The sequence below is a fragment of the Varanus komodoensis genome, unplaced genomic scaffold (assembly GCF_004798865.1).
Source record: "Varanus komodoensis strain SLA01 unplaced genomic scaffold, ASM479886v1 scaffold35, whole genome shotgun sequence".
Classification (NCBI taxonomy): domain Eukaryota; kingdom Metazoa; phylum Chordata; class Lepidosauria; order Squamata; family Varanidae; genus Varanus; species Varanus komodoensis.
The window spans coordinates 6,146,497-6,161,338 of record NW_025335856.1 but is presented as its reverse complement, the minus strand read 5'-3'; the positions used below and the strand labels follow the sequence as shown (position 1 = coordinate 6,161,338).

General features: G+C 50.1%; 1 protein-coding gene across 1 annotated transcript; it reads right to left on the bottom strand.

Moving 5' to 3' along the window:
* Positions 1-509: 509 nt before the first annotated feature.
* On the bottom strand, positions 510-13,794 carry B3GAT1 (beta-1,3-glucuronyltransferase 1). The gene is made up of 4 exons (XM_044439594.1): positions 13,577-13,794; positions 9,600-10,108; positions 2,855-3,151; positions 510-596 (listed from the first exon to the last, which is right to left on the bottom strand). The coding sequence occupies exons 1-4, from the start codon at positions 13,686-13,688 to the stop codon at positions 510-512; spliced, it is 1,005 nt and encodes a 334-aa protein (XP_044295529.1). The 5' UTR covers positions 13,689-13,794.
* Positions 13,795-14,842: the final 1,048 nt, after the last annotated feature.

Here is a 14,842-nt window from a genome sequence, read left to right as displayed (position 1 = left end):
TAGTGGGGGTGGGCAACTTGTATTCATCCAGCAGGCAAGGACCACAGGCCCCATCAGCCTTGGCTGGCATAGCTGTGGTGAAGGAAAAGTAGGAAATGCTGGCCAAAACAGCAAGGCCTCAGCTTGTCCCTCCCAGGTAGGGCGAAATGGGATGAATGGAATGGAGACTTGTGGTCTCCACTTGTGTGGCAAATGGGCCTGTTTTGATTAAGCACAGCTTGCTGTGTCATCTGAATCTGGCAAACTGTGGCTAATAAGTGACTGGTTTCAAACAGGTCAAATTCAGGCTTTTCCACCTCGATGCATTTGATGTTTCGTACCTAGCATTCTCCCTGCAAAGCAATGACAGTATATGGCCCAAGGAACCCACCTTGTGAAGCAGGCGTGTGTGTGTGTGGGTGTGTGGTTTATACCTTATCTTGCACCAAGAATTTTCCAAGTTTTTTCTTTCCCGTTACTTGTTACTTCAAGCTGACAAACCTGTTTATATTTTCTCTGTTTTTGTGGGGTCAGATTTCCACGTTGGGATCTGTGAAACCCTTTTTCCCTTCATTCACCAACACGGGTTTCTCTGTCCTTGTGTGCCAGACAAGAATCTGAATAAGGAAAGAAGTAGAAGTTTTAAATCCATCTACCACCCTGCATTATTAAACTAATACCACAGCTGACCATTTTCCTCACAGACTAACAAGGCCCCTGCAAACCTTGGGGCTGGTTGGTGAAAAGCCTTGCCCCTTCTTCTGAGCCAGTAAGATGGAGAAATGTCACATGCATAGAAAGGACCTATTTTAGGATGCTGCGTTTCGTGGAATTCACCAAAGGACTGGGTTAACTGACCTGTAGCTCCATCAACATTCAAAGTTATACATCCTTTCCTCCCCAGACGGACAATCCATGCACCCTGTATTCTCTTTGGACACATAATTCGTTGTGTGAGCCGCCTGGGAGGCCATTCTGGGAGTTACAGGTAGCATATAAATGTGGATCAATAGATAATAATTTGCTGTGCAGAGAAATGGTTGCAGTCCAGCAAGAGGCCCCGAGGCATTGTCCAGGAGACTCATGAGCTGAGGAGAAGATAAACCTCAGTGACTCATTTCTCAGGTAGGGTTGCCAACAAGCTGGACTGGAATCAACTTATGAGACGTCACCGCGAGTCATGCTTTCTGGCCTGATGGATATCCACCTACCACCCTGTAGTCCTGGATGTGCAGAAGGGAGTTTCGGTGGCCAGGCAGACCGCTTAGGTGACCAGGTGCCCCTCTCACTTGTTTTTGAGTTGCTGACGCACTGGGATCAGCCACACTGCTCTCCTGTGGCAGTTTAACTATGGCCACAACCTGCTGGTCTCTACGTCACATAACCCCTTTCCAAGTACAGGAGTTGTAAGATCCCTTATCTTGATTATTGAACTCGATTGAGGTTAATAGTCAACACCCTACAAGGTCATTTCCTCAAAATCTTTCCTTGAAGTGCCAGGGCTGCAACATTGCCTGTGATGAAGGGAAGCTTGATAGAAGTAAGACACATTTGGAAATAGTCCTCCACTGGCGTTGGTGACTGAAAAATGGACTCTCATTTGTACCGCACTGAAAAGCACGTAGCAACTTGGTATATAGGAGAGAGGAATGTTACATTTTTATACAGGTAAATACCTACCCATCTACCTCTCTGCTTAAGAACTTAAGCCTTGGATCAAGCCAAAGCTACATCTAGTCCAGCCCTCATTACACACGGAGGCAAACCAACTTCTTCTGGTAAGCTGGCTATACCTGTTTGAGGACAGCACATTTTATTTTCTGCCAGTCAGGAATGAGACCTCCCTGGCCCAGTCTGCGGGCCCAGCCGCTTCGTTCATTTCCCTCCCTGCATGGATGTCTGCAGCAAGCTGTACAGGTCTTCGCGAGAGCCTCCGCCAGCCTCTGCTGCAGGCATCGCAACCTTTCGGAGCAACACCATCCTGCTCCTCATCAGCACGTCCTCTTGATTCTCCTCACCTTGACAGGCCTCTTGTCTTGTTGCTATGACAATGGGCTGCATGTTTAATCGATCCTGTTTCATACTCAAAGCTGTGGGCTCATTTTTGCCTGGCTGGAAACAAGAGCAGGTTCTGCTTGCAGAGGACAAAAAGTGGAGCCTTTTCTTATCGCTTGTGGGGCGGAATTTGCGATTCCCAACTTTTGACACCTGGGATGCGGTGTCGCTTGCTCCCCAGTCAAAACGGAATGCATGCTTCACCCTGTGTGTGTAGCAGGGTGCTGAACCCCAGCTTCTGACACACCCAAGATCCAAATCCGCCCCTCTGCAGTTCTCCAGAGAACCAAACTCTCTTCCCCCATGCTCACCCCCTTGACCCCAGCTGTTTCTTAGCCTTTTTATTGATTCCCCCGCACTTCTAAATGGCTGAGCTGCCTCTCCCAAGACTTAGTGGCAGCAGGGAAAACTTTATGCTGGTGTTTTGGGGCACATTTCTTTGGACAGCTTCTCTGCAATGGAATTCCCCCTTTGGGCTGGTACAGGCGTGCATGCCTCCCCAACTCTGCTACCCAGCATGCTGCCTGGGAATGATGGGGGTTGCAGTCCCAAGCATCTGGTAGGCACCATAAGACAGATGTAATCAGCCCTCAAACCTGGGTCTCTCTTAACAAAGCCATCCATCCGTGGACCCTTTGCCCAGTCATGGAGGGCACAGAGTTGGCGACTTGTTTTCTGGGCCAGGGCGATGTTGGGGTGGGGGGGGGGCTTCTCTCACACCTGCCTGCAGGGCCACAGAGAGAGATCCTCTCAAGCCGAAACGAGAGAAGGCCACCTCACAAATATGCCCACTGGCCGAAGAACTGGAAGGAAGCCACACCTTAGTGCAATTGGCGGCTTTCGGCTCAAGGTCATTGAGGGTCACCAGCTCCCGGAGCAGGCTGCTCTCCTGGTAGCCCCCCTTCACCCCACGGAGCTTGAAGTACGCCTGAGGTCGCTGAAGGATAAGCCTGAGATTCACGGCAAAGCCCGCCATGTCGATGGCGAACGGCCGGTGAGGGTCGAAGACGGTCTTCCAGCCATACACCTTCCCGGCTGCGTTCACTTTGGGCGACTCGTAGCGCAAGCCTCCCACGAAGGCCACTGGCCACACCGACACTTTCCTGGTGGTCCTCATCTGAGGGTGAGAGAGAGAGAACCGAAGGTGTAATAAGAAGGCATTTACAAGAACACCCTACGTGTGTCTACCCCATTGATCAGCATATGTGTATATCTAGGATTCTTGTGTACAGGTTTCTGGTCAAATTAGAAATATTTTCATTTCAATAGCAATAGCAACAATGTTATTGCTGTTAATGTGGCATGGGAAAAGTGGTTAAACTTTCCACTGCAGTCCCGACAAAAATCCCGCTCACTTCGCCAAAGAAAGGACGTGCAGATGTTATAAGAGCCAATCCATCCAGTAGGTTTTGCAGCTTTCCGTTTTCCTTCCATTGCCTGCTCATCAGTGGAAATGATTTTTTGCAAATACATTTGTATGAGAAAATGCACAGATACACCCCCAAAAAGCAAATCTCTCCAAAATGTGTGCTTTCCTATTTTGGCCTACGGAGGAAATGTGCTGTGAACAGCTTTTAATTTTTGGATATTTTATGGCTAATTTAAATGGAATGAAAGAAAATTAAAACATAAAACCCAGTCTGCAAGTTTGTAGAATCTGCAGAACCTGGGAAAAACTGATCTGCTGTAGAATCTGTCAGTTGAATTCTTAGAAATTTGAACTAATTTAATTCTGTAAAGGATTTCACTGACATCCCTAATGCAAGTTAATTTGTCAGGAGAGGAAATGTTGATTTCTGGACACTTTTAACCTTGAAAAGTGCCATGCCAAACAACTAATTCTAGCAGCATTTTAATCAGGCACATCCCCAAAGGGAGGAAATAGGGAGAATGATAAGCAGGAAAAGGGAGCAGAAAGCAGTGGCTGCCTTTGGACAATAGGAGGTGATGGTGCTTATCATCTTACTCATTAGAGCTCAAGACTTGCTCCTGAGCCCATAGCACGGAAGAGCATGGAAGGTTTGTCTTGTGAAGAGAATGAAAGGAAAAACCAGATGGGAAAGGTGGTGGGCATTCATTTGGATTCATTTTTATTGCCTTGTGTATTCCACCCCCAACTCCAAAGAGGTGAGGGCCACAAACGCCCTCTTGTTTGTCTTCACAAGAACCCAGTGTGGTCGGTTAGGCTAGCGTCATGTTTCTGGCTCGGGTAATCCATGGCTCAAGGGGAATTTGAACCTGAGCCTCTGGTTTAAGTTGGCCACTGGTTGACCTTCCCAGGTTCTTCCCTGCAAATATGGACCCAAAGCCATCTCCCCAAGCATACTGGGGTGGGAGTAGGAAAGAATGAGAAATCCTCTGGGAGAAGGCTATTTACAGAACAAAAACCATGAGCATAGGAAGAACTCTGCTGGATCAAGTCACAAATCATGAGAACATCAGAAAGGGAGGTCCCTCAAGCTGCATGCCTTCACATAAGAGGGCCCTTCACTGCAAAGGGACCCCATCCTAGAGCCATTTCCGAGAAGCCTTAAACATCCGGAGGCTGCCAGCCATTGCTGATCATGTCAAGAGCTGGCAGTGGTGCGCACTCAGAGCTGAGATGTGACTGGAGCTGCAGACCTTGCAAGAGTAATCTCAGGACCGTTTACAGGCATATTAATACTCACAGGGAGCAAGACAGCTGTGTTCTTATTCCAGCTATGAGAGCTGAAGCACCTTTAAGCTTGGCTACCACAGCAGAAGCAGTTTCCTATGCATAATAAAACCTCCAAACAAGTATTGATAATATCCAGTTTTCAAGCCGCTGCGGGGCAAAGCCCGGAGAATCCACGACATGTCCGGTGGCCCTGAGCAAGCCACCCGGCAAGTACGATTGCATAGCAGGGGCTTTCCTTACCTTAATGGATGCCCCAAGCTTGCAGAGAGTGCACTGTGGGTCTTTGGCAGTATGTTGGATAAAAATGCGGAAGCATGAAGAGAAGAGGCCGGATAGAAATGGGAAGCCCTCTGGGGACACAGCTGAGAATGGATTGCTGCTTCCACCTAGCAGCAGGGAAAGGGGCAGATTGGAAAGCCAGGTACTCTCTTCGCAAGGAGGGTCGGCACAGAAGCCGGTGGAGACTGTGTGCATGTGCAGAGGGAGGCCTGAGTGGCCCAAAAGTGCTAACAAAGTGAAAAAGCATCACCAAAAAGGAGGACACGGATTTATCTATGCAGAGGCACATTGAGAGAGCATTACAGTTTGAACGGCACTAAAATGTCTCTCACCACAGAGTGGATGAACAGGGCCGCTTCCCTGTGAGCCGTTCCTCCAGACTGCCGCCGCCCAGGAACTAACTATCAATGAGCGATTTCAGCACCTTTGCTCCTCGCTTCTCCATCTGGACCATTCCCTTTCATTCTCCCGGATCCTTCAACGGCAGAGCACCCATTCAGACAGACGACCGTCCCCCGACAGCAGCCTTGCCCATCTGGCCTCTACCCTCCGGGCTTCTGGGAGCAAACCCTCGGGCCGAGGAGAAAGGGTCCCCCACTCACCAGCCTTAGCTTGTTTTGACCGCCATTCCTGCCACAACAGATTCTCCTTCCTTTGGACTCTTCTTCCTCCCCTACTTGCCAAGCCTTTAACTTGTTGATTTGCATGGCTGAGATCAAGGCTTGTGTTGTTTCCAGCTTTTTGTACACTGCTGCACTATTCTAGGTGTTTCATAACAGAGCGGGGGTGGCCAGACATGCTCGACAGAAGAGCCCACATACAGCACATGTCAGATGTTTGACAGCTGCAAGTGGGCGCCTGCGGGCCGCAGTGAGCAGCAAGTGGCCTCCTGCAGGCGCCTACCGGCAGTGATCCACGTGCCACGAGAAATAAGAGTCCCATGTGGCTCCCGAGCCTTGGTTTGGCCACCCCTGTATAGAGCAACAAAAAGCGGGAGAGCGGCAAAGGACTCGGTAGGGTTTGTATGCAGAATGCTGGGAAATTCAGATACATCCTGGTAGAAAAGGGTTGCTTATATGTATATGCCTTTGTGTTATAAAAGCAAACCTGAGCCCCTTCCTCAGAAAGTAACAGAATTCCAAGACTGGTTACTGTTTAGCATTGCTGTTCCTTTAAGAGACTGGAACTCCCAGCTTGCCTGAGAGCGGCTATTCTTGTGCTAACAGCAACAGAACTGATAGGTGGCCAGAGAAGGTTTTTTAGCAGCATTGCAATCACCTTAATTTGCATGATCAAACTCACAGCTATAATCCTTCCTGAAGTTAATCTCTTGTAATCAGTGCTGTTGCATTAGGCCTCCTCTACTGATCTCTCACTTTCTTTTTCACTGTGTCCTCATTATTTTGTCATCACCTGCCCGCTGCTGCTACATGTGACTTGGAACCTATAAAATACTCTGTATGTTCTAAAAGATTGTAGAGGCTTTGTACCTTAACCAGGGGGCGCACAGTTGTCTTTAGTGACTGTGGGAACTGTGTGAGTCTCACCAATAAAACTGCTGACGTTCAAGACAATTTAAGTCTTCCCTGAGACTCCATGTGTTCTTTCTACCAACTGAAATCCAGGGACTCTGTCAGGACGGTCCCTGGTTCAGCTGCTGGCATCTCCAGAGAGGTCCAAGACCCCTGCCTGAAAACTTGAAGAGAGCTGCCAGCCCATCACGTATGTGGCTAATCAGGCACAATCTGCTGAGAAATTACGTAGCACATAAGAAGAACCCTGCTGGATCAGACCCAAGGCCAACTTAGTCCGCCGTTTCGTTCTTGCAAAGCCCAAGCAGATGCCTCAACGGGAAGCCCACAAGCAGTTTGTCTCGGGAGATGGATGACCTCTGATATGGGACGTCTCGACCCCCAGCCACTGGGAGGCTGATCTTCTAGGAGTTTGTCCATCACTGCTTATCTCCTTCATGAGGACATGTGTGACAAAGCATGCACGGATGTAGCGGGAGCAGGGAGCTCCAGTTCTCATCAAAATTTCTCAGGAAGGCTGCATTTGGTAGCCAATGTGGCACTCTTTGGGCGGTGTTTTGGCTTGATTTGTTTTTGCACTCCTGTGTACTTGTGGGAGCCACAGATCCTAAGGGTAACACATGTGCAAGAGCGTCAGCTTGGCAAGGGCATCTTAAAGACGGCTTGACTTAACCTGAAAATTCTTATTTTTTGGATGCGGTCATTATTGTCATCCTCATCATATATATTAGACCTGATCCCTGTTTCCTACCTCTAAATCCAGAGTTGGTTCCTGGCCTAGACAAAGCTATCTGTCAGTTCCTTTCTCCATCTCCTTTTTCAATTTTCGCTCTGCCTATTGGTCTTTGCAAATGTTATTTAGCTTGGACTCTGCACTTGGGCAACGGGCAGTGTTTAATTTCCCTGCGTTTAAATTAATTAACACCAAGTCGTCGTGGAAAATGACTTCATTTGTAAATCCTCTGGGAAAGGCGGGTGACATTCCTCTGTTCTGTAAAATCTCCTCTACCCTGCCAGCTATGAATCAGAGTTAATGCCCTTTAACTGCCGTAGTATACAAATGAGCAAGGCTTTCAGGGATGGGCACATTCACCTCCCACGGTATTTCTTTTAACTACAGAATACCAAGCAACATGTGACCCCTACCCCACTCCAACCTTCTCAGGGCCCTCACATGCATCCATCAGCCGAGCTTTTCCTATCAGCTCTGGGGGTAATGGCTCCAACTGCAAGGAATACCCACACTTCCTTACAGAGGACTAGCAGCATGTCCAAGCTACACCCTGACCCAGAGCTAGCCTCAGACATTTTGCTGCACTTGTGCCCCAAGTCAGAGTGGATGGGACCACAGTCAGGAAAGATCCCTGGCAGTAAAACAACAACAAAACGAGAACAGCCATTTACACAGCTATTAGCTATCCTTTCAAATTTGCTGCCTGAAGCAGTCTCTCATGGACTAAGGGCAGGGCCAGCCTCATCATGGCCTGTCATTATTGTTTGTTGCATTGCTACACTGCAGTTCTGAAGCCAATCAAGCAGTTTATGAAAAGCCCGGAAAATTAGAAAAATGATAATCAAATAAAAACAGCAAAATGTTAAAAACAGCCTTAAAACATCATATATACAAACATGTGAAGAAACACATTACAACACCCTTAAAAGACAGGGTTAAGAATCTTGACTGTAGTCCCATGCAGGCAATCTGTGGCCTTCTAGATATTTGCCTACCACTCCCATCATCCTTGCCAACGCAGGCAATACGGAGAGTTGGTGGGTGTCCTAGGCCAAAGCATCTGGAGGGCCCCAAGTGGCACACTCCTGCCTTAAGGGAAAGGGCACACGGAGCAAGCACATCCAAGTCCACCACCCAGGGCTGCCCACATAACAAGGCCATTCTCTCTTGCCCCATCACGCCTGGAACTCCATCACAGAGACCCTCAGCCACATCACGTCCCTGCTTTCCCTTTGACTCCCTCCCATAATTAGATTTGAAGCACTTTGGATCGATAGACCAGTCTAGGAGTAGATCACCTGCTTTGTATGCAAAAGAGCCAGGTTGTCCCTGGAGCTTCCAGTAAAAACACGGATGCTGAGCTCAGGCCTGCAGGCAGGTTTGGCCTGCCTGGAGCCCCAGTCTGGCCCTGCAAATACCTGCCCCAGGTCTTCGAGTGCCCTTGGGAAAGGCGCCCTCAGAGCCCCCTTCTCACCCCCAAAGCCAACTGCTGCCTTGCTCTTCCCCCTCGTTTTCAGCATGGGGACCAAGTGCTCCTGGGCAGGCAGAAAGCCCCCATGGGCAAGAAGGCAGAGGTGCCCATTGCTGTCCCTCTCACCGCCACCACGGAGTCACAGAGTGAATAACAGGTTGCAATGGCAAAGGGGAAAAGCAACTGCAGGGGGTGGGGGTCTTGCCAGTGGCCCCCCTGCCGCTATGTGGGCCCTTGGCAGGGGTTCCACCATGCCTACCCTGGATACAGGTTCAGCACATTTCCCCAATGGGCAAGCCCCCCAGTCCAGTCCACCAGGAACTCAGTATGCTCAGAAGCCGCGGTCCGTTGAATTCCAGCTGGGAAATGCAAATATGGGGAAGCCAGCACAAGATCTGTTCTTCCCAACATCCTGGAGGAAGGCGTGAGCGGCTTTCTGGGTACACAAAGAGGAACACTCCTGGGAGCAGGTGAAGACACCGCCATGTTTCGTTGCCAGTTCAGCACAACAACAACGAAGCAACTCGGTGCCCTGTACCACCACTGGTGCCCAACTGGTAGCAACCAGTTCCTATGACACACATTTTGTAATCTTCTACACAGTTCTAGGTCATGACATGGCAGCTTCTAGAAGCTACACTCAAAACCTGCAAGTGTGCCAAAAAGACAGCAGAAACCAGGACCAGCACGTTGGTGTAAGAAGTGATGCACTTTTGGCTGGCACAGGAGATAGAGCGCCATTAGCGGAAGCCTCTGAGCTTGCCCGGATATTCCCTCACTTTTCCTCCATTCTGCAGTGCCAGCTGTGTTGGCGGAGTGGCCACCAAATCTTTGCGACAAAGGAACCAGCTCTCGGGACCGCCAAGAGCGGGCCACCCTGCGGCCACTTACCTCCTCAAAGAGTTCCAGGCTGTACGTGTTATCGTCATCCGCAAAGTATACAATCCCTGGCTGGCTGTTGTTTTTATTAAAGGTTTCCCTCAGCCACCGCAGGGCCAGGTTCCGTTGCATGGTTCCCCGGGGAATCCTTGGGTCCCTCATGTCCCCCCTCAGCTTGTAGTTGCGCGGGGTCTCCACGTTGAGGTGGGTGTAGTTCAGTCCCGTGTCCCGCAAGAGCCTGGTGACCAAAGGGGTCCTCCTCTGGGAATCCTCCACCAGGATCCAGTGCAAGTTTGGAACATGTAAAAAAGTGTTGGCCAGACGGGTCAGCTCCGCCTTCTGGACCGGCCGGCTGTAGGTGGGCGTGACGACGTGGATGGTGGGCAAGGCGTCTGACCACGGGGGCGGGCGGGTGTAGACATACTCTGTCCTAACCACCTCCACGATGTCTCGGTCCGAGAGGCAGTACTCCTTGGAGTCTGAGCTTTGGGAGAAGTCACGCCGGGCGTCTCCACCATCCTCTGCAGCAGCACATGGGAAAGACAAGGACAGAGACGCCGTGACTGGCCATGCTCCCCGAAAGCAACCGAGCTCAACGGCAGCAATGCTTTCCTGCGTCTGGAAAGGGAGCGATGGGGCAGGGAGTCAACAAAGCAAGCCGGGGAGCAGGAACCGTTAGCAGGAGATGGCAGGAAGCATGGACATTGATCCTGGCCTGCATATTTTGCTATCTGCACAGACACAGTCTGAATGCTGCAACCCGGAACGGAACTACTTGACTATTCCCGCTTCCTGCAGATCCCTTCCCCAACCCCCTCCCCACCTTTTGCTTTCCCTGTGTCAAGACTGTAGACCGTGTGGCGCAGGGAACTGTCCTTCTGTGCTCTGGAAAATGCCAACTTCCTTGATGGTGCTGTACAAGCCATCCCAGTCATTGCAATGGTCCATTACCCATTTCCGCAAAATGAAAGTTATTTTGGACACAGGGATTTGTTTTTGTAGCAGTAATCCGTGTGTTATGGGAGAGAGCGGCAGTTGGGAAATACCAGAGCTGAAAGAACAGTGGGCAGGCCAAATGGAATCGGCCCAAGCTGGGCAAAACAGGTGCTAGATTCTCAGGACTGCCGCTGGATTATTTCTGTTAAGCTAGCGGAACACAATGCTCAGCTGCTGTTTCATCAAGAAGGGCTTGAAAAGGAAGTTAATGACATGGACTGGTCCCAGCTCCTAGAACTGGGGTGGACAGAAGGTGGATCTCCAGAAGTTTTGGCGATTAAGTCCAGCTTTCCAACCCAGTGGCAATACTGGTGAGGGTGTCCTGGAGTGAAAGTCCAAAACATCTGGAGATCTGTTAACTCCTGCATTAAAGATCTCTCTTGAGTGTTTTGAAGGAGATAACCATTGGAGCTTGGAGGAGGTAATGCTCCTCCATGGGGAAGAAGAGGCACATTTGAGAGAGAGGAAGTAGAGAAACAAGAGCTGGGTGTTTGGACAATGCATAGCCAAGGGTTTCCAAATGGAGTTAGCTGGATCTGGAAGAGGGCAGCAGAAACTGTTCTTCTGTGATCTGCCTTGCAACATTTAATCTAGAATTTATAGATCAGATCTACCCACAAAGCAGGCTTAAGAGGCATTGTTCAGTCTTGCTTATTGACTGAAAAATGCTGGTCAGGAAAATGGGAAGGGGGTTCCCTGCGTGTAGGACATGCGAGAGAGAGATGTGAAAAAACAGAGTTTGAAAACGTCAGACCATGCTCCCAAAGAAGCCAGCATTGTTGCAGCTCTTCATGCATTCTAGCAAGAAGGACGACATCGTCTATTTAGCATTTTAAGTTCCTTGGACTCAACTACGTTATCCATGAACTAGTGAAGTTGGTGAAATCAATAAGGAGTGAGTGGCATTTGGCTGAAGCCAGAACTGTGGCCATGCCACTGTGCCGGGTGCAGAGCCTGGCCTGGCTTGCTGTTCACCCACCATCCCATGCTGCCTGTGAGTACAATCCACGGCCAACCAGAGCCACCGAGAAAGGCCAAAGCACCGCAGAGAAATCACCTTTAGCTCTTCATTCGCCTCCATCATGGCTGTTGGAGTTCCGACTTTTCCGAAAGCCAGATCCAAGGAACTCTCGGAATTTGCTATACTCAGGAATACGTATGCAAAAAAGTCGTGGTGGGTAGAACTACCAAAGCTCTTGGCCAGGCAAGGTAAAGAGCAGAGGAACCTTTGCTCAGAGGGAGGCCAAATACTTTGCAGGAAGCAGGGATCAGCTTCACACCCTGCCTTCTGCACGTAGGAGGACTGCGTTGCAATCCTACGCATGTTTAAGCAGAGAGAAGCTTCCCGCTCCCACCATGTGCAGGTCCATGGACCAAATGCAGCCCACCTGGGGATCTCGGGTGGCCATACCTTTTCTGCTGGCACTGGAGTGCTTCCTCCACAGCTGATCGGTTGGTCATCTCAAAACCACCAGCTTGGATGGCTTTAAAAGAGGACTGGGGAAATTCCTTGAGGAAGAGAAGACTATCAATGGCGACTAATCCCCCCGCATCAGAGGCAGCATAATCCTGTGCACTAGTTGGGAAGGAGGGTGGCTTTGCACTCATGTACTACCCATGGGTTTCCCATGAGCAGCTGGTTGGCCACTGTGTGAACAGAATACTGGACTGGAAGAGCACAGGCCTGATCCAGCAGGATGGTTTCCTGGCTTCTACATAGCTCCCCCTCCCTGCCACTTCTCAAAATGCTAGCAGGAGTTGCTTTAAGCTAAAACAAGCTTCTCTCTCTCTCTCTCTCTCTCTCCCCCCCTCTCTGTAGTTTTTTGTTCCTGCCTAGCAATCACTGAGAGCTTCTCTAAAACTGGATTTGGCCCTTGGACTGAGAAAGCTTTGACACCCTGAAGTAGAAAAAATGACTGAATGGACAAATAATCAGATCTGGAATATGGTAAGGTTGCTTCTGATGTTAACTTGCATTAACTGCAGTCTATGTTTAGAGGCAGTGAGCGTCCGAGTGTCAGATATTTGGGGCAAGACCCAAGCTGAGGGGCAGCACTGCTGCCCTTCGCCTGAACTCAACTAGTTGGTAGTTGATGCAAAGAGGATTCTGGATCAGATGGGATTTTGACCTCCACTAGAAATCCAGTTCAGAGAGATTACACATCATGAACATGGAACCCACACATACAAAGGCAGGATATTGCTGAATAACAGGAAACATGAGAAGGTTCAGCTTGTACAGCTTGCAAGTGTATCTGGATGGCCAGTGTTTAAGCAGACTATTGGTTAAGATCCGAATGGGACCTGGATCTCAACCAGCAGGCCAACATTGATGTCCAGATAGATTTTACAAATGCATGGGAGATTTCCATAATACTAGCTAAGCTAGATAATAAGAGACTTAATGTACCAGGACAGGATAACTCTGAACAGAGATAGACAAATTGGTCAGTTTTGCTTTCCCCGCATCCATTAGTTCATTTTTAAAAAATCTCAAATTATTTCTGTCCCCTTTGGGTCCAAATCAAAAAGAGCCACATTTTCACCCAACCCCTGCCCTTAAATAGAAAAGTGTCAAACATCCCAAGATGGCTTTGACATCTGAGCTTGCAGGGTACTCTACTGGCCAGTGAAGGGAGTGTATATTCTCATGCTGTGTGAGTTCAGAACTATCAATTTGGGGAAGGCTTCCAGTGCTACTAACCAAAAGGCATTGATCCTCCCTAAAATGTTTTTTTTCCAGTAAGGGGAGCAGATGAAGCTAATGGCAGAAGTGGAGGATCCTTGTCAAATTCTGTGTTTGTGGCTGGGCCATTGCAGGATCGAAAAGAAGCTCCCAAGTCCAAGTGAAGGACCTTCCCTGCCACACCACCCTGGACAGGCGCGGTGTGAGCAGGGGCTGCCCGGTGATGGAATGAGCAGGGTGGCCGTGGGAGGTGAGGATGGTGGTGAACGAGGCGGCACAGCTGGCGTGGCCGGTGGGTTCTCCTCACCCTTGTGCACGGCAAGCACTGGCGCAATGGTGCTTTGGTGCCACACGGTGATGAGCAGCGTCCAGGGAAGAACTATCAGCACGATAGCCAGGATGTCTCGTCGCTTCGGCATCTCCAGGACTGACGGGGCCCACAGCTCCTCATTACCTGACAGCGAAAACCGCAGAGACAGAACAGCAGAGCACACGGAGAAACAGAAATAAATGGGCAAGAAGGGACGAGGGCGCGAGAAGAAAGACAGCGGCAAAGGCGACGCGTCCCCAAGTCTTACCAGCGCTCACAACCCACCCATTGCACAAGCAGGTTTGCGGGGGCAGCTGCTGCCGGGGAGGGGCCAGGCTGCCGCCGGGGAGGGGAGAGGCTTCTCCGGGTGTGTCGCAGGAGGTGCCAGCGAGGCTGTCAGGGTCCCTTTAGGAAGGAAGCCTGCAATGCAAAGCGGAAATGAATAGGCAGAAAGAAGCACGGAGAGAGCGTCAGGTTCAGAGTCGCACCTACACTGCCTGGCAGGCGCGGTGTCTGCCTCCCTTAGCTACCTGGGAATAATCGTACACCTGGAAATAATCATGTTGGTGATTCTGCATTCAGTAGCAGAGGAGGGAATTTGGAATTTGGTGGACAGAAGAAGTGGAAGTACTGCAGGGCGGTGATGGCAGCTAGGCAAGTGCAGTAGCCAAAAAAGGCCAGTGGGCTTGCTGTTGGCTGCTTGGGCCATATGCTCAAAGGATGGGCGTGAACAAGGGTCGCACCATTAAAACAATAGAGAAGGTATGTCAGGCCATGTGCCCCTTAAGTATGAACAAAGGGCACTTGTGGGGTGCACTTCCCATGGGATGGGGATGCAGCTGTGGGAAAGAAGAGTGTTCTTGCCCATGGGTGGAAGCCCTTCTTTCTCTTCTCTGTCCCAAGTTTTGTATAAAACACATTTCCTAGAGTAGAGAAATAAGAAGCGCAGTTGCTACGAACAGAGAGGGGTGTGCCTGGGTCATTGCAGACCCTGGACTTCACAGTCCTCTGGCCAGAGTGGGGGCACTTTAGAGAGACACCCATGTTGCTTCAGATGAGAAGCACGCTGCTCACATTCCTCTTCCGACCGCAGCAGCCTTCCCAGCCTTTGCAAGCTCGTCTCCATTCCCGCCATCTTAGGACGCCAGTAACCAAGCCCTTTGCCCATCCTGCTTTCTGAACGTGGCTTCATGTGGAGCAGCACCAGCTGCTCCCCAGCTGCTCCCCCAGGGCTTCCTGGGCTGTGGGGCCCTGAATGTGGGC

Excerpts from the sequence above, each read along its gene's own strand:
- B3GAT1 (XM_044439594.1), bottom strand. The coding sequence starts at position 13,688 with ATGCCGAAGCGACGAGACATCCTGGCTATCGTGCTGATAGTTCTTCCC. Across the intron at positions 10,109-13,576 it reads AGTGCTTGCCGTGCACAAGG|AGGATGGTGGAGACGCCCGG; the intron begins GTGAGGAGAACC and ends GTGCTGCTGCAG. Across the intron at positions 3,152-9,599 it reads GCCTGGAACTCTTTGAGGAG|ATGAGGACCACCAGGAAAGT; the intron begins GTAAGTGGCCGC and ends TCTCACCCTCAG.